General features: G+C 41.9%; 1 protein-coding gene across 2 annotated transcripts in view; it reads left to right on the top strand.

Annotated features, from left to right (window-relative positions):
• Positions 1–26,985, top strand: part of COLEC12 (collectin subfamily member 12) — a 189,151-nt gene that overhangs the window by 136,785 nt on the left and 25,381 nt on the right. For both annotated transcript variants that reach the window (XM_029922649.1, XM_029922648.1), the window contains exons 3-5: positions 12,178–12,300; positions 20,023–20,121; positions 21,100–22,146. In XM_029922649.1, coding sequence (XP_029778509.1) covers positions 12,178–12,300; positions 20,023–20,121; positions 21,100–22,146 — 1,269 coding nt within the window. The remainder of the gene's footprint in view (positions 1–12,177; positions 12,301–20,022; positions 20,122–21,099; positions 22,147–26,985) is intronic.

Below are 26,985 nucleotides of genomic sequence, written 5' to 3'. Positions count from 1 at the left end.
TAGGTGTTGTTTATTAGGTGTTGTTTCCCCTAAGTGCTATATAAAGTAACAGATTGTTTCAAGGCAACCGGTAGACTGTATTTACAGGTGGTTGGTTGTCTTTACTGGCTTTGCTGCTACCGACACAACCGCTTTCTGGCAGGAAGGAACATTGTATACTAGGAGTTAGTAAGTCCAGACTTTATTCTGTTCCTCATTCAGGAATGGGTGTTCTGTGAATCACTGAATCCTTTTTTAGTTCCTGTTCAGGGCCATCCATGATGTGAAAGTAATGAAGTAGCACTGTCTTCTGATTGCAGAATCACACTGCTGGCCTGATAGCAATAGGACGAGAGCTTTTCCAACACTTCCAATACTTCTGGGGAAATCTTGCTGCCCCAGGAAGGAAGATATCCCTGCTTAAGCCCTGTTCTTTTGTTTGTTTGTTTGTTTTTAAGTTTAATTATTTATTTTGAGACGGGGTAGGGAGGGGCAGAGAGACAGAGAGAGAATCCCCAAGCAGGCTCCACATTGTCAGCACAGAGCCCAATGTGGAACTCAGACCCACAAACCATGAGATCAGGACCTGAACCAAAATCAAGAGTCAGGCGCTTAAACAACAGAGCCACCCAGGTGCCCCAAGCCCTATTCTAGAAGGGCTGAGTGTCTGTGGTCTGCTGAGCCATGCCAGGCCGTCTCTGGGATCCCATAGTATGGTATGGTGACCACTCAAGACAAGTACTTTACTGGAAGGAACCACAGGATATTTTAAAGAATAATAAGCAATGAACTCAGACTATATTCTAAACTATATACAACTTACTAGGAATTAATGTAAATAAATATATGCTACAAATTAGAAATGAAATATATGACTGACTCCCTAGTGGGTGATCCTGATACAAATTTCAAATTCCACATCCACTAGGGTAGTGGAGAAAACCCTATGACCTAGGTGTAGGTTGGCCAGCATTGTCAAGAACTTGTCCTAAACCTCTTCTTTCCATCTGTTTAACCAGCTTACAGATCTAATTAGAAGCTGTTTGACCATTTGGGCAATAAAATGCATTTCTTTGAGTATGAAATACAGTTAAGTGATTTGCCCTAACAAATTCATATTGGTGAAATTGTGTGTATATTGTCTGCATCTCATCTCCACTACATAGGGAACCAGAGCTAATGTGGGCCTGACTAAATTTTGCAGTTTTCTGCTATAAGAGGTCAAGTTCAAAAGATATTCTGCCACTACCATTTGAAGCTCAGCAAGTGCATTTCTGATGTTTTCCTGTTTCTGTCTGTCTCCTGATTGATACTGTCACAGATATTTGTGCCTCTCATGAATGTACAGAGGTCTCATGCTCCTTTGGACTCTTGGATTTTTTTTAATTTTTAAAAATTTATTTGTTCATTCATTCATTCATTTTTACCTAGCACATGGGGTTTTAATTCCTGCATAATTTTAGGAGGCAGAGAGAATGTCTTCCAGACTGAGGCCTGTCATTTGATGTGTCTTCCACAACTATCTGTCCTTAGGCTGATTCACCTGTTCCACCTCTTAACTTCATGTGGGTGACATATCAGGCCAGCCTTCCCAAGCGAGAGGAACATTTGCTTTCAGGCTGGTTGGTCAGAGTTAAGTCAAACCTGTATCTATGGTATGAAGTTAACAGACACAGGGGAATTGAACCCTAAACTTTGTCCGTTTCACTAGGAATCTAAGATTATCGAACCCCACAGAGATTATGAATTTGAAAGGTATTAAATATCCCAGGAAATCCTGAATTCAAAATATCTAATGTGCACAAACATCACTAATAAGAATACCCGTCTGATCTCTCTAACCTGGAAGGGAAGAGAAGAAACAAAGGTCCAGTATTATCTTCACCCTATCCAGCGATCTTGAACTTCTCAAGTGATTACTCCAGATGGACGGAGCAGTTTGATTTGTTTAAATGTGATGGGTCATTTGAACCAGGTTGAGTAGTGTGCTGGCAGATGTTTAACAATCAGCGGACAAAAGCCCTGATGTTGTAGCATTTGCTGGGGTTTTGTTTGTTTGTTTGTTTTGGTGTAAATACTCCCAGTGTATTGACCAGGTCCAAGCTGCCAATGTAAAGGCACTGAACATGGAGTTGTGAAGAGATACAGATACTTGGTTCTCCCCGTCAGTGTCCGCTGGCTCCGGCACAGCCCTGAGGAATCTATTGGAAATTGTGAACTTGGATTTTGACTTAGAGGTCCATCTTTAAGATATCTCTACTGTCAAGAAAATCCCTTTATGTGCATGAGTGTATGTATACAAGTGTGTGCACGTATCCATTTTTAATCTAGTTATTTTAGTTTTAGATCATTTCCTAGATTTAACTGTGTCATTTGTGAACTCTTTACAGAGTCATGGAAAATTTAATAAGCATACATCTTCCCATTTATTTTATGTTCAATTATAATTCATTACATGCCTTTCTGACTCTTTTGTGTAGTGGGTTTCCATTTTTATATTCCTTTGACCTCCACAAGCGTAGCTGCCTGCCCAGTGGAAACATTTCCTCCTCTGTCTGTCCTTTGTCCAGCCTTAATAACAAGAATAACAAGCTGGTGAATAGGATGCTCTTCACCAAATATAGGGACCTCATTCTTCTTCTTGCTGGGTCAGAGTCTGTAAAATAGATCCCCCCCGATTTCCGTCATTATTTATTTGCCAACTCTTCCTCATTTGGGTCATTTCAAGTTGATTGACTCTTTTCTCATCAAGGCTCAGAACTGAGGCTACATTCAACGCAAAGTAGATAATTACTTTAAAACAGCGACAGTAAAAGTTGTTGCTCTATCTTGGCTCACTTTTCCCTTAATTTAAGTGTCTTCAACTACAGTATTCACTTAAAGAAAGTAAAAAACACATATTCATAAAGGAATGAAGAATGTCTGTCAGGCTGATTGATATTTTCATTTACATCGAGGCCTCTTTTTTTCCCATCAAAAAACACCAGTTCTGTTGGTTTGAAAAAATCAAGTAGGTATGTGAAAGAGAGTGGATTAGTCTCTTTTTTATGCCAGCACCTGCTCCACAGCATAATTTCTACATGCCCCAACACTGTTTCAGTGATAAACAGCAAACACACTATCATTAGCTGAGACTCGCTCCCCCTTGGCTCAGCAGGATTCCCTTCATCATTATATTAGCTCCTCGGTTGCCACATTTTAAAGCAACAGCACTCTGGGGCACCTGGGTTGCCCAGTCAGTTAAGTGTCTGTCTCTTGATATTGGCTCAGGTCATGGTCTCTCAGTTCATGCATTCAAGCCTCACGTTGGGCTTTGCACTCAGACTGTGGAGCCTGCTTGGGATTCTCTGTCTCCCTCTCTATCTCTTTTCCTCCCTGATTGTGTGAACACTCTCTGTTTCTCAAACATAAATAAACTTTTAAATAAATAAATCTTAAAAAAAAAAAAAGCAACAATACTCAAGGCAGATGTTGGATTGAGGGTTCACTTTTCTCATCTTTGCCCTACCGGATTTAGTTTTGTGAGTACTGAGGGACAGAAAACATAGAAATGCAGCTACATACCCCACATTAGATCTTGGGATTCATTTCAGGCTGGGCTGGGGTCTAAAGAATGCTTTGCATTCCTCTGGTCAGTACACCCCACAGCACTCCCCACCTCCCATGGGGAGCCTCCTTTTAGGATGTGGGTTCCTGAGTGTCTGCATTTTGACTATCAGGCCTCTGAGTTGAATGCCTCTTCCAGGATGGCTATACCCTGGCCCACAAGTGAGATCAGCTAGACACAAGGTGGGAGAGAAGGTTGTGAAATCCTCGCACCTGAGAGCTAAAGGAAGTGGCCGCTTTGGTTTGTGTTAGAGACCTTCACTGAGGGAGTGACCAAGCCTACTTTTCTCACTTCATTGAATGGCTTGATGTGTAGGGTTCTGGAGAGAACTAACTGGTTTGTTTAGAGAAATGGAAAAGGAATCCTGCAGAGAAATAAAATTCCCACACCTGTAGGACGTGGTAACCATGCAGATGGCCTCATGCAGCATGAACCACACAGCTACTCTGAAGGAGTTCAGGCCCAGCTGGGCATGGGTGGGTCTAATTTTAGGAAAGGATTCACAAATGTATAAGTAAAGTTTTAAAAGAAGTCGTTTGGTGGAGAGGAAAAGTGTTGCAGGGAGAAGGACAGATCTCAAGACCTGGAGAAGGAGTGGGCATGTGTGGGGAGTGCTGTGTGAGCTCCACACGGGTCCTGGTGCTCTTTCCAACACTCCGCCAAGCTTTTGCTTCAGTGTTACTTTCTGAAGCCTTCTCTGACCATGCTATTTAAATGGTCATGGAGGAGGGCACTTGTGGGGAGAAGCACTGGGTGTTATATGGAAACCAATTTGACAAACTATTATAAAAAAATAATAAATTGCCATCCACGTCTTCTCCCACAAACTCTTTGCCCATTCCTGGCTTGATTTTTCTCCGTAGTGTTTATCACCTTCCAACACCTTAACGAATCTTCCTACTGGTGTATAAGTTCCATAAGAGCCAAGATTGTTGTCTGTTTTATTGACCAATATACCCAGTGCCTGGCACATAGTAGGTGTTCTATATTTATTTCTTGAATAAGTGAATAAATAAGATGTAACAAGAAAGAAACATGGGGAATTGGGCAGGGTTTGGGGATCTAGATTAGAATTCCAGCAGAGAATCAGGAAGCCTGAATCCTAAAGTCAGGGCTGGCCCGTTTGTGAATGGGGCAGATGGTAGAGTTCACCGGGCTGTAGTTTCCTCACTGTAAGAGGGATGTTGGCTGAGAAGACTGCTGATTCTCCTCCTGGCCCTGAGGCTCTTTGGACCTGTGTGGTTAGAGGATGCCAGTTGGTGTGCAGCTTGGAGTTACTTTGACTCACCGGGAACTTAACTATGGCAATGGAGAATTACTATGGGTTTCTAAAGCACTGGGTCAAGCTGATATTTGTGAAAAGGTTTTCTCAGTATACTCAGATTTTTTGTTTGGGGAGGGGTTAAGAGGCCAGAGATAAATTAATTTTTTATTACCATTGAATAAATCCTTCTGCACTTCCTTCATTCCACTACCTTATCTCACCCAACTTCTGCAGGTGTGAGCCACCTGTTACATGATCCATTGGAGACTGGCTTTTGTGGCTACTATGTCATGTTCTAGAAGTTCAAAAGAAAGCTCTATAGGAGCAGTCAACTTGTTTTGGTTCCAAGCTTAACCTGTGCAAGCCTCCTGCATGTCTCATAGTTTGCTTCAAAATTATAAAGCTGCCTTCTCTTCCTGGCCTACCCCATTCCAGAAATTCCATCACAGTTGGAGGATGATTCCCCCGAAGGGCTAACAGACCTTAGCAGCCAACCTTCAAGACCATCCTGACCTCTCACAGAGATAATGAGCATTTATTTAGGGTGGAATTTACTTGCTTCAGTATGTCACCACAGAATAGTCAGAAATTACAGCCAATAGAAGCCCCAGGCCTATAATAGTTAATTTACTGGAGACTGAATTTTACTGCTCATTTCTGAGAAAGGCTTGTCTATCAACATTTGAAAAGATGTTTCTGTACCCCTTTATTTTGACAGAGTGCTTCTAGAAGTCTAACCTGTCAGCTTTCTACAGTTTATCTTGTTAGGAATCCTTAATCTCACTTTGTTTTACTTTCCGCTTCTGGAAGTCAGTGAGCTTGGAGAAGCAGCATGTGATAACTCCATGAGTTTGCTTGCAGCTCAACCGCTCACTGGCTTGGATAGTCAACCTCGGATGCCCACTTTCCCAAACTCTATAGCATTAGGGTCAGACTTCCTACTTTGCAGAATTATGAAAGGGATCATAAGTAATCAGGAGAGGGTGCCTGGCACACATTAGGGCTTCAGGAAGGCAGCCACCTTTGCCTTAGCAGCAATGGCAAACTCTCACCCACTAAACAAATGTCCAGTGGCCTTCCTCCAAATACCTGTGCAGTATATGTGTCTGGCTCAATTATACAACAGACTCTGATGGACTGAGCTAGAGCTGCATTTTCATAAGTCCTTTGCATTAAAAGTTTCAGTGCCTAATAACAGAAGGATATTGTTTGGTAGTGCCAGATAATGAAGTAGTCAGGGCTGCTGAAATGTATCGTCAGGATTGGTGACAGCTCACTCTGTGTCCATAGACTAACATGAACAGGACTAGAGCCAAGAGGAGTGGGGCCAGCGAGGAGGGACAAATGTAGGAGATGTGATGGTTGAGCTCCCCCCCGATGAGCCCGGATTCCTTTCCTCAGAATTGAAAGCATTTGTGTATGGTTCATATAATAAAGGATTTCTTATTATAAAAACCACAAAGAGAAAATAATGGTGTTCTGTTGAGACAGTATATGTTCTTGCAGACACTGTATACTCTGAGTGGCTCATTACATCTAGCTTTTGCCTACAAAAGCTCTTTTTTAGTAGGCAGGGCATTAACGATAAATTTTAAACAAATATTACACACTTTTTTAAAAAACATTAAACCCAAACCAGAATGACTGCCATATACATACATATGTTTTAATGAAAAACTATACCCTTGTTAAATGTGTAGAATATCAGTATAAGTTCAGAAGGCGTACTGAAGATTGCAGACTCCTAAAACTCTCTTCTAAATAATTTTCCTGGTTTGAGTACACTTTTATGAATGCAGAAATGGTGTAAGACTTTATTTATTTTGCGCAGAAAGTTATTTCATTCCCAAGTCTTGTCCTGCTTCCGTTTTCATGATTCTCCACATCATTTAGGAAACTTGGCATAAGAAGGTGTCCAGGGCTGGGATTTATATTTGGGGAACTAAATTACTCATTAATAAAAAAAAAATTGTTCCTAACTAAATCCATCTTCTGTCATTTAGTAAATGGCCTTTATAATAAGCAGAAAACTAATTATTTGTGGGATAAAGTGTTTTATGTATTTAACTTTTGTTCTAATGATATTGCATAATATCCAAATAGCTAACTGGGATGTTAACTCTTACTGTTTTGTTGTTTTTGATGGCATTTTAATTGTAGGAATTTATTTGAATCATCACTTTTACTGTTAGAGCCAAATCATTCTCATGGGCTTATGGGAATATATGCCACCAGGCAGTAGATTAATAACTATAGAAAAACCACATGAAAAGGTCACTGCAAATCTCAGATCAAAAGCTGTGGTTTTCTGGATTTTGCAACCCACCAGCTTTTCGAAGCTCCTCTCTAGTAATATGATCTTTATGGCAACACCATGGAGCTCTTATAGACACTTGTGATAATTGGGACAGACCAGGAGTACCCCACACTTGCCCACAGTGCCAGGCTTCACCTGACAAGGAAGGGGATTGATCAGCACGAGTCCATTTCAAAAGAAAACCCATCCTTGTGATGACAGAAAAGTATGATAGTGAATGAAGGAGACCCTTTTGTTCTCAAAAAGATTGGGAAAACAGACTGGATTGGAGCCTGGACCACAGCACTTGGGAGGGCTCTTTATGGAGAACCACAGCAGAAAGGAATTCTCTGCTGGAGAATTCTGGCCCTTTGCACTGTCATTCCTGCAGTGTTGCAGTTATTCTCTCCAGCCAGCTAACCGCCAGCCCCCTGGTCGTCTGCCCCACCCGGCCCTCATCCTTCTTACTTTAAACATTTGTTATTGGAAACAGGGCAGCACGAGGAACTTTTGAGTTTGGGCCCTGGGGACCAAATTGTCAGCCTATTCTGAACTTCCGTGGGATGGATACCCAAGGACTAAACCAGAGAGATCCTGACTTCACTGAGCCCCCAAACTTATTTTCACTTACGAAAGACTGTGACCATGGAAAACACATTTAAAACAGGAGCCAAGAATCTAGTTCAGTGGGAGCTAGCTTAAGAGGGATAACCAATGGAAGAGCATGGGTCCTTCAGGCACATTCTGTCTGTGGCCTGCTGAATCACAAATGCGCTGTTTGGGCCAGGTTTTTTGATCTGAGGAGTGTGCTGGTGCTACAGCGGCAGAACAGCTTCACGTCCTGAACTAGCATGTCTTCTCTCCAGAGCTCTGCAGATGCACTCCCTCGCCCTGCCTTCCACCCCCCACCCCCTCCAACAGGAACAAAGTCCCTAGTCTCTGGAAAGTAATGCTGAGAAAACAAACAGTACAGAGGCTGGTAACAGGGGGATATCTCTCTCGAATGTTTTTTGTGACCATCTAGGTTCAAGGAGGAGGGGGTCCCCAGCTACGTGAGCCAGCAGGATCTCTTTGTAGTAGGCATCTGTATGTTTGGCCAGGTGTCCTCCCAGCGGAGGGCAGAGAGGGAAAGATAAAACAGAATTCTTATTAAAAATAAGTCTCTGGGGAGAGAAAAAACAAGACACAGAAAGTGCGTCAAGTGGAAAGGGAGGCCAGGCGGTGCCATCTGATATTGATTAAATGCTTGATTAGGCCAGCAGTGAGAAAGGCCCATCGTGAGGAAATGACCCTGCTCTTCAGAATAGGAACCAGTGACAGCAGTCTTGAGAGCAGATCTGCGTGAATACCACATGCACAAGATGTCCGGTGGCAAACACAGCACTAGCACACATGGTCAGAATGGGAGGGAAAGACGCCTGCCCTGAGAGTGAGGACACGTGGCTCCTGATTTGCTTTTCCTCGCCGGCCTCACTTTCCCCATCAATAACAATGACACTTGACCAGACGACCTCTAAGCAGCTTCCTCACCCTAGATTCTGTTATCTCCCCCAACCTCCCCTGTGACCAATTCTTCTGAGGCTCTGCTAATGGAATGCAAGAAATAGCCCTGGAGAGATATAAAGAGCTCACCTACCACAGTCCTAAAATCCAAAAGGAATGAAACCCCCCACCCCATCAGTCATAAAAATGTCATCCAGTCTTTCCAAGGAAGGTCAGTTCAGCAATGCTGTGTCTATCATCCTTCTGTGTTTATAGTTGCCACCAAAGCAAGTTTATGGTTTCTGAACATGAGATGTGGCATGTTTGTGGGTCTACTTACACTTCCCCCACTCCCAATTCCAAACATATTTTCATTCTGACTGATGTAAGGGCTCTTTGTTTCATTTTAAGCTGCCAGATTAGAGAAAATCTAAGAGCTGATGGGTGTGTGTGTGTGTGTGTGTGTGTGTGTGTGTGTGTGTTCATCCTTTATTCAAGGATAAGCTGTTGAAGTGTTGTTTTTTTCCCTTTGGCATTGTCATGAGGACAACAGCATCTGAGTACAGCGTGAGCCTGGATTCCAGTGGGAATGGAAGCGGAAGCTCCCACTGAGATGAAGGGTCAGTGAAATTAAGATGAAGGGATGACCAGAGAGGGTCACCATGGCAAAGTGGGATCATGGCATTTGAAGTCAGACAGACCCAGGTCTGAATCCTGGCTGTGATGTCTGTGGGATGTCATTTCAGCTCTCCCTGCCTTGCCTCCTTGAAGGGTGATTACAAATAAAGATGCTGTGTGGAAAGTACCTTGCTCAGAACCTGGTACAGTGTAGGCAGTAAATGAACAGGAATAAACTGTAGATGATATAATTGTGATAAAAATAACCCTAGGGAGGATTTGCAGGGCCTGGCAACTCAGTGAATTAAAGAATAGGTACAAGAGAAGACTTGAGTGTGTCTTTGAGCAAGGGACTCGGATAGTGGTAGTATTTAGGTTGGATGCAAATACGGACATTGGTGGAAGTTAGAGGTCTGGTTTAGCGAAGATGGCACCGAAGTCAGTTTTGGACAGAAGAGGTGGGTGTGAAAACATACAGTTGACAGTTAAAGAAGGAGGATGGAAAGGAAACAGAGTAAAAGAAATAGGATAGCTGATTAAAAAAACAAAGGAGAGAAAGAAGTTGATTTTCTCTAGGTCTGTTTGACCATGAGTCTGATTTTACAGCTTCACCTTCAAGGGATTGACTATGCAAAGGTTGATCCAGCATGATCACCTCAATAACGTTAGCTTTTCTCAATAAACCTTAGCTCTTAGTTTCTCCAACTAAGCATCTTTTGGATCTTGTTAGAAATGCAGAATTTTGGGGCGCCTGGGTAGCTCAGTCGTTTGGGTGTCTGGCTTCAGCTCAGGTCATGATCTCACGGTTTGTGGGTTAGAGCCCCACCTCGGGCTCTGTGCAGACAGCTAGCTCAGAGCCTGGAGCCTGTCTTCGGATTCTGTATCTCCCTCTCTCTCTCTGTGACCCTCCCCTGCTTGCGCTGTCTCTCTCTGTCTCTGAGAAGTAAATAAAAACCATTAAAAATTTTATAAAGAAATGCAGAATTTTCGTTCCTACTTCAGACCTGCTAAATCAGAATCTGCATTTAACAGTGTGTTTTGTAAGCACTTTATAGTTTGAGAAGCACTGTTGTAAAGCAAAGTGGCCAGACTAGCAGTGTCAGCATCCCCTGGGAAATTGTTGGAAATCCAAATTCTTGGGTACCTTCTCAGGCCTCCTGAATTAGAAATTCTGTGTTCTGATGAGTCCAATGCACCCCAGAGTTTGAGAATCACTACTCTAAGTCATGGAACAGATAGATTGAACCCCTCCCCTTGGGTCTGTAGCACAGAACACCAGAGGGATTGCTTAAACCCTGAAAGTTAAAATGGAGTCATTGTTCTATGCTGTTTCTCTCATCATTTTGCATTAAACACAGCTGAAGAACTCTTTTCACTGAAGAAGGGCAATGTGCGTAAAATTGCAGACCAAAAGTGGGGGAACTTTGGCTGTAGCTTAATCCTCACGACTTACCCATCAAAGGTTATTGAGCACAATTATAGGAGATCAGTACTTTATGTGCTGTTGTTCCTGTGGGATGCCATTAGTAAGACACACATAGGAAAACAAGGGATCTCCTGATATTTCTTACAATGTGATTTTCACATTTAAATGTCCACTGTCTTTGTCTTCTGTGTTTCTAATCAATTTAGTGGAAAGTTCTCTTTTTATAGGTTAGTTTCTGGAGTCATTTGCAGAAGTGATGATGGTTTACCACTTAGACTAGAATGTTTTTCAAAAAGTTGAACTGTAAGCCATAAAAATTTACCTCCTTTCGTCAAAAATGTCTGGTTTTTCGAGTTTCCTAGTCGTTATTCAAGTCACTGTGATAACATAAATAAGGGTCAATCTGTTTTCTATATGCATATAATGTGCCAAAATAGTTATATATTGAGCATTTTAATCATGAAGTTACCTATATTTTCTGCTGTAGGTTATAGTGCATCACAGCCAGTGGCACAGTAAACCAGTTCAGTGTCTGGAGGGTCGGGGGATGAAGCGTGTCACAGTTTGTGGTGGTTGCCAATTTCCATTGTGTAAACCACTCCCTCTGGAGCTGACTTCAAGCTGCCAGCAGTTTAACAACCAGCTACCCAAATTCCCACAAACGTAACAGTTTACTCTTATAAAGACAGTAGGAACCAGTTCAAGTATACCACTAAAACAAACATTAAGGGACAGGTCACAGTTTTTTTGGTTGGTTGTGTTCGAATTGTGATAGGTCCAATAACAGCTGAAACAAGTAAATTTGGGTGTTTAAAATCTTTTGTCTGGTAGAAATTTTTGCTGAAATTATAACTTTTGTCATGTAGGGATTTTTACTGAAATTAAAATTATAATAGAATTTGATCTGAAATTATTCTGAGACAAAGTTTTATGTGTATGTCCAAGTCATCATTAAATACAACATTAAATAATTACAACATAATGGCATTATTCAAAGTGTGTGTGTTGCTAAAGTGGTATGTTTAATTTTAAAATACCATTCATTCTGGGGCACCTGGGTGGCTCAGTCAGTTAAGCTTAAGCATCCTATACTTGGTTTTAGCTCAGGTCATGATCTTTTATGATCATGCAGTTAATGAGTTCGAGCCCCGTGTTAGGTTCTGTGCTGCTGGTATAGAGCAGTGCAGAGCATGTTTGGGATTCTCTCTCTCTGCCCTTCCCCTGTGGACTCTCTCTCCCTCTCTCTCAAAATAAATAAATAAACTTTAAAAAATAATGCCACTCATTCTATATTAAGGCATATGGAAAAAATATTCTTTTTTTTTAAGTGTCAAGACCCTGAGATCAGGACCTAAGCTGAGATCACGAGTTGGACGCTTAACCAACTGAGCCAACCAGGAGCCCCAGAAAAATTACTCCTAATCATAGTGTTTGAAGCAACATGCATAAAGATAGTTTTCGAAATGAGATCTCTGGTTACTATTAAAATCTTACTTCTCTTACAGGTATCCAGGAAGGAACGCAGTGTACCAAATGTAAAAACAACTGGGCACTGAAGTTTTCTATCATATTATTATACATTTTGTGTGCCTTGCTAACAATCACAGTAGCCATTTTGGGATACAAAGGTAAGTACTCTTTCCTTTTTCCTTCCAAATAGCAGGTTTCTCTTTATTAATTTAAAGTGAAAAAAAAAAGACACCCATGTTTGCAAGTATGAAGTATGTCATTAATTCAACTCAAATGCAAAAGTAAGCAACATCATAGACTTTGTGTATTAAGCCTCTTGTAGCTGTGGGATCAGAGTCCTTTTGACTCATTTCAACAATGATAAAGGTCCTCTATGAATTATAAAGATTTTTCTTCATTGTTGCATTTTCCTACCTATTTCTAGCTCCACCCTCTTCTTCAGTCTTTTTTCATCTTCTCTCTAATTGATCCTATGGAAACCCTGGAGTCAGCACACAGGAAAATTGTACTGACACAGGGTAAGCCAAACAACACAGTCTCCAGAGATACGACTTACTTTAACTCAGGGACTGGGCAGCCACTTCCCTTTTTTTCCTCTTCAGCACATTTACTGTGACCACTGTTGTTTATCATAAAAATATTGCCCTGCAGAAGTTAAAACACAGAGGGAGCACTGCCACCTCAACAATACTTTATAGGGTGTTAGGTATTCTTTCAGTGTGTCTGGTTTCAGGTCAGTGGAGGATTTTTGCCTGAATCCCTCACTTGCAAACAAAGTGGGTTCACCACCACCACCACCACCACCACCACACCCATTTCAGACACTGAAGGTAAAAGATGTCATGATTCAGAATCACAAGCTATATAAACCTTTTTACAGAAAACAGCCATGGAAGCCTTTCTATCAAAGACATGTGAGACAGGCATGTCACCCGATTTCAGCAAGAAGCAGACGTGGGGTCTGCTAATCTTCAAAACCTTCACTCAGCAGCCATCCCGGCTGCCTTCCCTCAGATCCGACAGATTAACAGTAGAGAATTCCCACGTCTTCTTGGTTCACAGACTTTCTCTCCTTGGGGACAGAATGATTCAAAGTGAATTCCTCCCAACCTGTAACTCCTGTCTCCTCTCTCCCAGTGACCAGAGGTTTCCTGAGGAACCCAATTGTTGGAATGAGAATGGGCTTTGGAGCCAGATGGTCAAGTTCATTCTTGATTCTGCCATTTGTAATATAATGGTGGATGTTTACTAAGTGCTTGTTGATATGCTAGGCATCATGCTAAGTTCTCTGCAACCTGTGTAACCTGGGTATGAATCAAAACTTCTTTGAGTTTCTTATTTCTTAAAAAGGAAACAATCAAGAAAACTAATAGTCAACCGACAGAATGGGAAAAGATAGTTGCAAATGACATATCAGATAAAGGGCTAGTATCCAAAATCTACAAGGAACTCACCAAACTCCACACCCAAAAAACACATAACCCAGTGAAGAAATGGGCAGGAGACATAAACAGACACTTCTCCAAAAAGGACATCCAGATAGCCTACAGGCACATGAAACGATGCTCAACATCACTCATCATCAGGGAAACACAAATCAAAACCACACTGAGATACCACCTCACGCCAGTCAGAGTGGCTAAAATGAACAAATCAAGAGACTATAGATGCTGGCGAGGGTGTGGAGAGACGGGCACCCTCCTACACTGTTGGTGGCAATGTAAACTGGTGCAGCTGCTCTGGAAAACAGTGTAGAGGTTCCTCAGAAAACTATCGATAGAATTCTCCTATGACCCAGCAATAGCACTGCTAGGGATTTACCCAAGGGATACAGAAGTGCTGATGCATAGGGGCACATGTACCCCAATGTTCATAGCAGCACTGTCAACAATAGCCAAAACATGGAAAGAGCCTAAATGTCCATGACCTGATGAATGGATCAAGAAGATGTGGTATATATATACAATGGAGTACTACATGGCAATGAGAAAGAATGAAATATGGCCATTTGTAGGAAAGTGGTGTCATGCTAAGCGAGGTAAGTCAGGCGGAGGACAGATACCATATGTTTGCACTCATAGGTCTAACAGCAGAAACCTAATGGAGGACCAGGGGGAGGGGAAGAGGGAAAGAGAGTTGGGGAGAGAGAGGGATGCAAAACTTGAGAGACCATTGAATACTGAAAACCAACTGAGGGTTGAAGGGGAAGGGGGAGAGGGGAAAAGAGGTGGTGGTGATGGAGGAGGGCACTTGTGGGGAAGAGCACTGGGTGTTGTATGGAAACCAATTTGACAATAAACTATTTAAAGAAAATAAATAAAAACAAGATTTTAAAAAATGGCAATTACTAATGCCATTTTGCAAGGCAATTGAGATGAGCAAAGATGATGTCATTGAATCACCTGTCAATCTAATTTTACTAGATAGTGGCTATATTTATGTGTTTCTTCTCCATAATTGCATTTATACAGCTGTAGCCATTAGAATGGCAAAATGTTAAAAAGACTTAGTATCAGTGAGGCTTGGAGGTCTCATCTCTGAGGCCACACACATGGAAAATTATGTGCATCCTGTAGTGTGTTGACTGATGAATTTGAGCAGTGGAAATTTGGGAAATTACCAGGTAATTTTATCCATTTGTGATTAGTTAATCCAAGCTAGTATTAACAAAGTAAGTGTTAAGAAAGGTTATTAAATTGTGGTAAGGCAGGGCAGGGAGTAGGGAGGGATCCCAGTGGGGAAAAGGAGGGCCTTTTATGTCCCAGGCAATTCAGACGGGCACTCCTCCTTTACCAAGTTCTTTAGGTCACTACTCACTTCTCCTTGACTTTTCCAGCAAACCCAGCAGATAAAGGAGAAGCTTGGCAAACAGCCATTTAGTAAGTACCATTAGGGCTCAGTATTATGTGATATGAAAGCAAACATGTGATACCGTGAAAGCAAACATTTACTAGTAAAAGAGAGATGACAAAGGTTTGAAGAGCATACCACCATATGGGATTTTGTAATTTTTACCACTACAAAGAAATAAGATCTGGATCTTTATGCCTTTAGAATTATACAGAAAGATCCAAAGGAGAGGAGGGTTTTTTGGTTTTATTTTAAAGTACAGACATTTCCTCCATTTTTATGACATTTGAAAGCCCTTCTCAGCTCTGGCATGTTTTGCATGTTCTCTTCTCTCTAGCTAAAATGACACCTTCTTTCCCTTCATGGACACTCAGACATACATCCTGCAAGAAGCCCCCGAAGGCTGAGTTAGGTTCCCTTTATTTACACTTAACCCCTATCACACTGTATCATTATGGCTGTGGGCTTGTCTGTCTCACCACCCAAACTATAAGTTCTGCGAAGACCAGAAACTCCTGTCTTTAGTTTGTTACATCTCCCATCTAGCACCTTCCCTCATAGTATTTATTAAGGACCAAGTGAAGTTACTGAATAAATTAATGAGAGGACTGATGGATGGATGGATGGATTGTCGGTCAAGGCTGACTTCTGTAAAGACTATCAGGCAGTGCCCAGGGACTCTAAACCATTCTTCACTTAAGGCATTGCTACCACTCAGAGCCCTGCCTGTAAGACTAAAATCCTGAAGATCAGCATGGCCTTCTCTGTGGGTGTAATCTGTCCAGGATGAAGTGGGGAGAGGTTGAGGGAGCCAAGTACAAGTGGACACAAGATGATAGTCTTGCCCCTTTTTCCTCCTTCAGGGGCCCCCATCCCTTAGGTGTCTACTGTGAAATATAAGATAATACAACATGCAGTTTGGGTTTCCAAACATAGTCCTAAGGAACTAATACTAAAGTGTGGATATTTTCCAGGTGTGTTTTCTCTTTATTTGTACAGCAATTCTTCTTTCTTGCTTAGATTCTAGTAACCCCACATAGTAGAGGCACAAAGATAAGACCTGGTTCTCCCCTTCCATGTCTCCCTTTGAAGTCTAGAGAAACTGTCCATTTCAAAAAAGAAAGAAGAAAGACTATTCAGAGTAAGAAGATGTTTCTATGAAGGAGAAGTCATAAGGAAATAAAAAGAAACTACTTTATGTATCAGAGTTAGCAAAGGCACTTCCATACTGTTTTTCTCAAAATTGTATTTTTACTTCTCCTTTTATGTCACTCAGACAGCTACAAGTTGGGATAGAACTTAAGTTCCTTCTAGAGAATTTGCTGCACAAGTCAGGGAACTGCTGAGTCACCCACACAGCTCTGAACAGTGGCTGCAACCATGACGCTCATGAGCTACTTTATAGAAAGAGTGTTCCTAGAATGTTGCAGCTCGGGGCATTCTCTGCTTGATCTTTTTATCCTCAGTCGCGGAGCTTCCGTGGCAAAAGCCATCTCTTAATTTCAGTGAGCTGTGTTTCCTCCAGAACATTCCCTGAACAGGAAAATTGTACTCAGTTGTCCTGCCCAGCAGTCATCCATCTTAAGGTAACTAGGATAAAGAAGAAAGAAATCTGAATCTTTCTCAGGAAGAATCTCCTATAACTCAACATTCCTAGTCACAGTGTCTAGCTTGCTGCTAAGCTCTCCTAAACTAGCAGTGACGACTGGATAAGTAGGTTTCCCAGATGTGCATCAAATCACACTGAGTGGCCATGTTAGAAGGCAGGGCAACACTGTACAGCCAGACCTTCTATATTTTTGTAATGAAACCTGAAACAGTGTTCAAGGTAGAAATGTCTTTATTGCATTGCAGGGGAGTGTAGCTGGTATTCCCAGAAGCCCCGGGTACCAGTGCAGGGGTGTGTCTCCTCCCGCCCCAAGTCCGTCTGGGCAGATACTCATGAGCACCAGACGGGAGCTCTGTGCCCTGCTGCTGCTTCTTGTCCCCAGGGCCTGGACCATGAGCTATGTCTCTTGTGGGAGGGAACCATAGTTAGGAAAAGGAAATCATAAATAAGAGGCAATGTGGAATTATAGAGAAAGCATGGGTTTGGAGTTAGATCTCTTGGTCTACCAGCCCCACCAGTCATTTACAAGCTGTGTAACTGTGGGCAAGCTGAACATCTGAACTGAACATCTCTGAGCTTCAATTTCTTCATCTGAAAAATAGCAGTTTTAAGGATTAACTGCAGTGATGGTACAATGTACCTCTCAAAGAGTAGGCCCTCTATAAACAGAGGCTGTTATTGGTGTTATTATTGGTGAGGTATGGAATCCAATGATCTGGGAAGGCTTAGTGCAGTTGAGGTGGTCATCTTGGAGTGGACCCTGAAGATGGATGGAATTAAGAACGAAGGGGATTGATGGCCCAGGCCAAGGGATGGTGCCAAACTGCTTTTGTAGAAGAGGGATTATTGTCAGATTATCCTAGAGAAATAGGCTTTAGGTACTTGAAGAGAGCTAACCCTTTAGGTATAATATCTCAAGCAGTGATATTCATAAGAAAAATTCTCTGTTAAACAGTTTCTACCAAAAGGGAGCCCTTGAAAAAACAGACTGCTAGGAAGTCTTCTGTTTCATGTTCAATTTTCTCACATGAGAGGGATCTACTGACCGTGGTCTGCATTGACAGACTGAGAGTTGCTAGTCTACAAGAGGATGGCTCTGCCACTGTTTTCCTGGTCGACAACTTGTGCTAATAAGTTAAAAGTAAAAACTGGCAAAAAAAAAAAAAAAAGCTGTGTGCTATTACAGCAAGTGTTGGTTCTGGGTGTCCATCGGCTGAGTATTTTTATGCAATACCAAGCTGCCAGCTTTGCAGCCCTGAAGTTTGCAGCTTTATACCCAGATCCTATTTTTAAACACAGACGCACACACCCCCGTGCATGTAACCAGTTCATTAGCACTTGTGGCCAGGGCAAATAGCTTCCTTGCTGTGCAGAAGAGAAACCTAACAGGTTTGTTATTTGTTTGTAATGAATATATTCATTCCCTTTGCCCAAACCTGAATTATCTGTCCATGAAAGTTCTGTGTTTTTTAAAACTAAAATGGAAGAAAAATTAGAGAGGGTAGAAAAATGACTGCCTGTCAGCATATTTAGAGGTTTCTTCGGCTTCTGGGGAAAAAGGGCAGGACTTAAGATCCTGTGTGTGGTTTGAGGACAGACTGAGGCATATGTTTTGATTTGAGGATCAAAACTGAGTCTTAACTCATAAACATTTTATACTTTATTTTTTAAAAGTTTAACTTTGCTCAAATGCAGATGAAACATTTGGTTCAGAGTTTCAGGGATTTATGAATGTGCATGCCAATCTAACAATCCTAAGGTACGGATTATTATAACTATACCTCTCTTGTCTATATAGTCACTTAAAAACAACAGTCATCATTCAACTGGGTGTCGTACTCAATTGCCAGTGCTGGGGCTTCCCTGGGGTGTCTGGTTTGTGTGTTTGTTTGCATGACCTCTGTCTAGCTCAGCCAGTTTTTCACAGGCCTCAGTAGCCTGCAGGCAGACTCTCATTTATTTAAATAATAGCATAATAAATAAGTGTTGAATGCCTACTAAGTGCCACACACTAAGAGGTAGGGATAAAACTGAATACAAATTTTCCTGCCTCAAAGGATCTAACAGAAAACAAGCCATGATAACACAGTGAAGGAAGTCCTACAGTAGGGAAAGGGATTCTTGCCAAAAAAGAATTCTGCAAGATGCCGGGCAGCAAGGATTTCCCACAGGAAGTAATGCACTGAGTCTCGAAGGAGGGCTTAGTGTCGTAAAGAGTCCAGGGAAGAACATTCTAGGTAGAAAGAAGGGCACATGGAAGGGTTTGGGTGAGGAAGTATTTGGTACAATGCACACATTTCATTCATTATAGCCACACTGTAGAAGCTTGAGAGAGAGCAAGGCAAGGTTCTCCAGGGAAGGTGCTAGGTGCCACCGAGCGGGTTCAGTTTAGGTCATGCAGACATGTGGAGCATACTTCTGCTTCCTGATAGGAGCCAGGAGAATCTTCTCCGACAGTCATGCATTGGTGGAACACTTGATAAATAAAAATAAACTGGCTCCATTGCCTCACAATTAATATACAAAACATATTCATGCTTAAAAAAAATAAAGTACTTTCAGAAAGCCATTGATACCAAGAAAGACCTACTCAGTCTCAAGCTGCTAGAGGCTGGATTTCACAGGAGCCACTTCTGGAGAAGTACTCTTAAAAGATATTTTAGAAAGAAACCATATTTGCAACCGTAGAGAATGCCTTCTGAGAACAAAGATAACAGAAACTTTTATTTAACATTGTATCACTAACTATTTCCCTCTCATGTACAATCAAGAAAATGCTAAAAAATAATAATTAAAAAAAAGTCTCATAGATCATTGCTTGGAAACCCACTTAGGCATCTTCGTGGGAACTGATAAACTACAGATTCATTTGTCACTAAGGAGAAGCAGATTTTTCAGGCCTCCTGAAAGAGTGGCAGACACTGTTTGACTTTTGTGAGGACTGTTTATAGCATTAAGCTAGGTGTTCTTTGCTATACACTCTCCTTCCAGATAAGTGAGTATCACCTTCCAGGAATGGTAGGGAGTCTGATGAATGATGATAACATTTTGTAAACGATCAGTATTATACCTCTGATATAACTTCTACCTTTGGAAGTAACTACAGAAAATAATACAGATTGAAAGTATATATAGTACATAAAAATTAAAAATAAGTTTCAAACAATGTCTAGAACATCTGAGACAATACAGAATCTCCTAAGAACAGTTAAGAACATACAGTTCTCAACCAAATAAACTATCACTGGGTTTTGTGACAAGTTATTTTTCTAAAAGAATGGCTTTTTCCTCATATTTGATTTCATTTATACTCTTTTTGTGTCAGTCTGTTTTCTGAATTCCGTAATGAAATGGTCTTTTGTTGCAACTGAAAAATAAATTATGAGCAGGTGTGTGTACTAATCTAATTTCCAAATCTTAGTTGTAGAAAAAATGGACAATGTTACAGGTGGCATGGAGACATCTCGCCAAACTTATGATGACAAGCTCACAGCAGTGGAAAGCGACCTGAAAAAATTAGGTAATCTGCAACAAGAATTATCCATTAAACTAAGTCCTCTAATTCTACGTTAAATGACCATAGCTTTTTATAATGATGTTGCAATAAACACATTCACCCAGAAGGACATTAAATTTTTGTGTTGTGTGTTGAATTTTTCCTCAAGATTTAATTTAAAGACATCTGCATTTGAAAGTTAACGAGCAATTTTAGAATTGGATTCTCCCCACCCCTAAAAACTAATCTGTGTGCCAGTTAAAATCTGAAAACCAGGGGTGCCTGGGTGGCTCAGTCAGTAAAGCATCCAACTTTGACCGAGGTCATGATCTCACAGTTTGTGAGTTTGAGGCCCATGTCAGGCCCTGTGCTGACAGCTCAGAGCCTGGAACCTGCTTTGGATTTTGTGTTTACCTCTGCCCCTCCCCTGCTTGGGCTCATGCGCTCTCTCTTTCTCTCTCTCTTTCTCTCACTCTCTCACTCTCAAAAATAAATAAGCATTTAAAAATCTGAAGACCCATCCTGATCAAAAAGAACTACAAATATACTTTAATAAAAGTTGTTTTATTAAATGTCCTGTAAATTCCTATTTGAAATATTCTAAACTGCTTGAAGAATTATAGAAATTAATTTTTAAAAAATGAAAGACTCCAGTTTGCTCTATCCTTGGATTTTTGTTTCCATTTTTTTTAGGAAGGAATTAATGGTAAATTTAATAAACAGGTTATTTCCTTCTTGACACCCTGCCCAGTGCTCTAGATTCTGGTGGAATTCTCCTCCTCCTCTGAGAAAAGCACTTACAAAGTTAGCACCCTTTCCACTTCCCCAGGACCCAGTTTTAATAGACACACGGGTTTTACTAACACAGAACAGTCTGCATATACCACAGATGTTATATCTGAAATGCACAGTACGTATCAGTTGAGTCTCCTTGGGATCTTTGACCTCATGTGAACCTTCTTCCTATCAGCAATCTAAGTAACAAAACATGTCTTGTTCCAGGGGACCAAACTGGGAAGAAAGCTATAAGCACCAACTCAGAACTCTCTACCTTCAGGTCAGACATACTGGATCTTCGCCAGCAGCTTCGTGAGATTACGGAGAAAACCAGCAAGAACAAAGATACACTGGAGAAGTTACAGGCAAGTGGGGATGCACTGGTGGACAGGCAGAGTCAACTGAAAGAAACTTTGGAGAATAACTCTTTCCTCATCACCACTGTAAACAAAACCCTCCAAGCGTATAATGGCTATGTCACCAACCTCCAGCAAGACACCAGCGTGCTGCAGGGCAATCTGCAGAGCCAGATGTACTCTCATAACGTGGTCATTATGAACCTCAACAACCTGAACCTGACCCAGCTGCAGCAGAGAAACCTCATCACTAATCTGCAGCGGTCTGTGGATGACACAAGCCAGGCCATCCAGCGAATCAAGAACGACTTCCAAAATCTGCAGCAGGTTTTCCTTCAAGCCAAGAAGGACACTGATTGGCTGAAGGAGAAAGTGCAGAGCTTACAGACGCTGGCTGCCAATAACTCCGCCTTGGCCAAAGCTAACAACGACACCCTGGAGGATATGAATAGCCAGCTCAGTTCATTCACAGGTCAGATGGACAACATCACCACAGCCTCACAAGCCAACGAGCAGAACCTAAAAGATCTGCAGGATGTACACAAGGATGAGGAGAACAGAACAGCCATCAAGTTCAGCCAGTTGGAGGAACGCTTCCAGCTCTTTGAGACGGATATTGTGAACATCATTAGCAACATCAGTTACACTGCCCACTACCTGCGGACGCTGACCAGCAATCTGAATGAAGTTAGGACCACTTGCACAGATACACTGACCAAACACACGGATGATCTGACCTCCTTGAATAACACACTGGCCAACATCCGTTTGGATTCTGTTTCTCTCAGGATGCAACAAGACATGATGAGGTCAAGGTTAGATACTGAAGTAGCCAACTTATCAGTAATTATGGAAGAAATGAAGCTGGTAGACTCCAAACATGGTCAGCTCATCAAGAATTTTACAATACTACAAGGTAAGTGAAAATTCTGAATATGTATTAGTTATTGATTGCTATATAACAAACTGCCCTGAAAGTTGGCACCTTAAAACAGTAAACACCTGTTATCTCACCATTTCTGTAGATTAGGAATTCAGGAGTGGCTTAGCTGAGTGATTCTGACCCAGTATCTTTCATAAGGTTGTGTCAAGAGATTGGTCAGGGCTGTAGTCATCTTGAAACCGTAACTGGGGCTGAAGATCTGCTTCCAAGATGACTCATTCACATGGCTCTTGGCAGGAGGCCTCAGTTCCTTGCAATGTGAGGTTGCTTGAGTGTTCTCACAGTATGGCAGCTGGCCGCCTCCAGAGCAGGTGATCCAAGAAAAAGCACAAAAGGAAGTTATATGCCTTTTATGACCTAGCCTCAGCAGTCATATACCATCACTTTCACCATAATTTGATAAGTCACTAAATCCAACCTACACTCAAGGGGTGGGGAGATTAAGCTGCACATCTTGAAAAGAGTTTTAACTATGAATTTGTGGTCAGGGTCAAAGGCAGTCCATTAAATATTTGTTGAATTTGGACTTTCTCAGAGCCTGGCTCTTTCAAGTCATTATAAATTGGTCTTGCTTGAAAGCAAGATTAACTTTTTTAGGTCACAGAGATTCCTGTTTTTTAAGTTTATTTATTTATTTAGAGAAAGCACAAGCATGAGCAGGAGAGGGGCAGAGAGAGAGAGAAAGAATCCCAAGCGGGCTCTGTGCTGTCATCACAGAGCCCAATGCAGGGCTCTGTCTCATGAACCATGAGATCATGACCTGACCCAAAATCAGGAGTCAGATGCTTAACTGACTGAGCTACCCAGGTGCCCTAGAGATTCCTATTCCTAAGTGTCATGACCAGCTGGATGGATGGTCATCCCAGTAACCGTAAGGCCCAAGAGGAGAGGAAGAAGGTGACTTGCATATAAAATCTGAGCTTTACATTCATTCAGGTCTCCATGTAAATTGAAAATATTTGGCTCAAATTAAGTCTCCTTCTGAAGATTTGCACCAATCATATATTAATAGTATTTTTCAGTCATAAACTATTTTCACAGGTTTTACATTGAAAGTACCATGTGAAAGGCACTGTGCTGATCACTCTGAGGTATGCAAAAAAGCCCAGGTGGTCTTTGCCCTCAGGTAGCTCAAATCAAGAGAAGTTTAGGGGCACCTGGGGGGATCAGTCAGTTAAGTGTCCAACTTTGGCTCAGGTCACTATCTCACGGTTCATGAGTTCAAGCCCCACATCAGGCTTTCTGCTGACAGCGCAGAGCCCGTTTCTGATCCTCTGTCTCCCTCTGTCTCTGCCCCTACCCTGCTCATGCCTGCTCTCTCAAAATAAATAAACCTTTATAAAAAAAAAAAATCAAGAAGTTTAGGAGTATCAGGAGACTGTTAAGCAAAGTGGTCCTGATTTTCAAAAAGAGGATATAGGTGGATTCTACACACTGTGTAGAATGGGAATTGGTCTTCAAGCCTGAGAAGAGGTTGAAAAGAGGATAATTTGTGAGCTTTCATGAAAGCAGCAGTCATCACAAGGAGTTCACTAAGAAGGCAGGTGAACCTAATCTTATTTCTGCATATTAACAGAGTTATTTGATTGCTTAAACTAAGAGAATGAAGAATAACATATCTGGATTTTATCAAGGCACTTGTCACTGATGCTGTTAAGAACAAGATGGCGAAAATAGCTGCTGGATTATAGCACAGTTAGATGGATTTATGGGTTACATAGGTTTTCTGTGCTATGTAACAAATTACAAACTCAGCAGCTTAAGACCACCCATTTTTTTAAGTTTGTTTTTTATTTATTTTGAGAGAGACAGAGCAAACGAGCACACACAAGAGGGGCAGGGATAGAGGGAGAGATAGAATCCCAAGCAGGCTCCACACTGTCAGCATAGAAACTGACGGGGGCTTGAACTCATAAACTGTGAGATGGTGACCTGATCTGAAATCAAGAGTTGGACATTTAACCAACTGAGCTGCTTATCTCACAGTATCTGTGGGTCAGGAATCTGGGCAAGGCTTGGGTCCTCTGCTCAGGATCTCTCACCAGGGTGCAGAGATGAGGGGCTGAGGTTTTATCAGAGGCTTGACTGGGAAAGATCCATTTCCACACTCCTTCAGGGGCTTGACAGAATTCATGTCCTTGCAAATGTGAGACTGAGGTTCCTGGGGGGTTTTGGGGGGGGGGTAGGGGGTACTGGCCTAGAGACCACCTATAGTTCGTTGCCATGTGACCATCTGACAACACTGCAGCTTCTTCAGAGCTGCCAAGGGAGTCTCTCACTCCAGTCTGCTAAGGCCATATTATGTGATGTCATCTAATCTAATGTAACACATGCCATCATCTTTGCCATGTTCTGTTGGTTAGAAGCAAGTCACAGGTCCCACACTCAAGGGAAGGGATTACACGAGGACATGAGTCATTGGGAGTTACCCTCGAGTATGTCTTCCAAAGAATGAGTATAAAGAATGGTAGATAATGAGCCCCTGTGAGGTTGACAGCAAGTCTGGATGGCAGATGGCAGGGGCCCATTCAACAGCTTTGTCAGTGACTAGCATGAGGATATGGGTGACCTGGTAATCCAATATTTGTATGACATGGAACTATACATACTAGTCCAAAGATGATAGAATTATAATCCAAAATGACCCGGAGAGGCTAGAATGATAGAGATACAAACAAATGAAGGAGATAGAGAATACATGTAAAATCCTTCTGGTAGATGGAAAAGACCAAATAGACCAATGTTGATGGGAAAGCATGACCTAAAGGAAGTATGCATGAAAACGTGGTGGGTTTAGTTGACTGTAAGCAAGTCACTGTGTCTGCCAGTGGATCTAATGTGTCTTTGACTATATCAATAAAAATATGGTGTCCAAAATGAAGGAGGTAATATCTTACTTCATTCAGTGTGGCAAGACTACCTTTAGAGGATAGTGTGTACTTTGGCAGGGTCCCTTTCAAGAGGGACATTCAGTGACCAGCATGCTCAGAAAAATTTGCCCAGGATTATGCTGTCTAGATGTGCTCGATGAAGGACTGAAGGACCTGGGAACTTTAGCCTGTAGGAGAGATTGCTTAGTGAGAGACAAGGCCACTATCTATAGCTATTTAAAGACTGTCACATGGAAGAGATTTTAAATGACATCTGAGTAGGGTGAAACAAATACTAATGAATATTCATTAATAGAAAACATTTTGGTTTTATATGATGTTGCTTATAAAAATTGGTGTTGCCTGTAAATATAATGACTTCCCTGAAAAATATGTCCATCTACAGAGGATGGACAGTTGCAGGGAGGGTTTTTAAATGATAAGAAAGTCCTTAGGTGATTTAGTTTTTTCCCTATTTTTTACTCAAATTCAACATGAGGGCATATTTTAATAAATAATGCAACCACATGAAATAAGAGCTTTCTAAATTTCTCTGGGCATTGTAAAACCTTAGAAAATCTGTGGTTTTCCAGCTGTAAGTTTTATAGTTTTATTATTCCATTAGTTCAATAGATAGCTTGACTTCTACAAGTAAACTGCTGATTTATTTACTGTATAGACAGTGTGGCTTGTCAGCTAGGGAAGTATGAGAACTTACAGTTGAACATTCAGACCCTGGATTTAAATTAATGTTTTCATTATTGTGATTATTTTTATCAGCTAATATTGAGTGAATGTACGAGTACTTTACACAAACTCTGTAAGACAGATCTTACTTATAAGATCATCACCAGTTTATGGATGAGGAAACTAAGGTTTAGAGAGGTGTTTAAGGAAATTGCTCAAATTTACAGAGATGGTAAATAGCTAAACAGCATCTAAGCCCAGCCTGTCTGGTGCCAAACCCCACGCTGTCAACCCCATTGGCAATTGCTGAAAGTGGTGACCCTCCTCCATGAAGGAGTCTGTGAAGGCAGGGAGCTGGGATTTCATTTATATTTTTAAAAGGTCATTCTGGGTGCAGGGTCAAGGGGTGATGTGGGAGAAGAATAGATTATGAGGGAGCGAGCAGTGTGACAGGGGTCCAGTGAGGGACTATGGGCCAGATATGGGTGACTTGGAGATGAGAGAAATGGGTCTCATCAGTGAGAAGGGAGTCAGCAGACTCAAGGGCAGCCATGCCCTTCCCTGGTCAATAGGGCCCTGCTGTAGAGGCCCTGACTGGCTTCCTATGGCTCTGCTCTGCCGAGGGGAGGAATCTACCGGCTCAAGGGGCTGTGACTATTCAGAGCTCACGTCAGCCTGTTCTTGACCCCATTTGATGCCCAGGACCCTAGAATTTTGTGCCCAAAGTGTCCGAAGCCCAGAGGAGCAGCCACGAGGCACTGTGTGTTGTAGGGGTGGTGGTGGAGGGGTGTGGACAGAAACTGACACAGGGTCAGGGGCCGGTGTGTGGCTAGATGAGGCTGATGGCTGGATCGGCTGTGCAGGGTGAGGGAAAGACAGGAGCAGGATATCTCCTTAGTTTTTAGCTTAAGCAAGTAGGTGGACAGACAGACTGGGGAGGTTCAGGAAGAGAGGCCTGTTTAGACGTATTAAGTGGAACATGTCTATTAGAATGAGGTTTCCGACTCCATGTTTCTGAAACACCTGAGATCCTGGTTTTGGAATGATTTTTTTCTTTTTTGAATACCAGCGCTTTCTGTGAGGTAAATTAAACTTCTCAGAAACTTCTGAAGCCAAACAAACTGCCCCCATTCTATTCCATCTGTTCAACTTCCTCCAGAGCAGGAATGCCCATAAGGTTCCCAGAGAACAGGAGACTGGGGGCAGAGCTCTATTTCCCATGCACTTCTCCAGTGCCTTTCTCTGTCCTGCCAAG

Source organism: Suricata suricatta, chromosome 14 (assembly GCF_006229205.1).
Source record: "Suricata suricatta isolate VVHF042 chromosome 14, meerkat_22Aug2017_6uvM2_HiC, whole genome shotgun sequence".
NCBI classification, from domain to species: domain Eukaryota; kingdom Metazoa; phylum Chordata; class Mammalia; order Carnivora; family Herpestidae; genus Suricata; species Suricata suricatta.
Note: the sequence above shows the minus strand (reverse complement) of the source record. Positions and strands in the feature narration are given on the sequence as shown.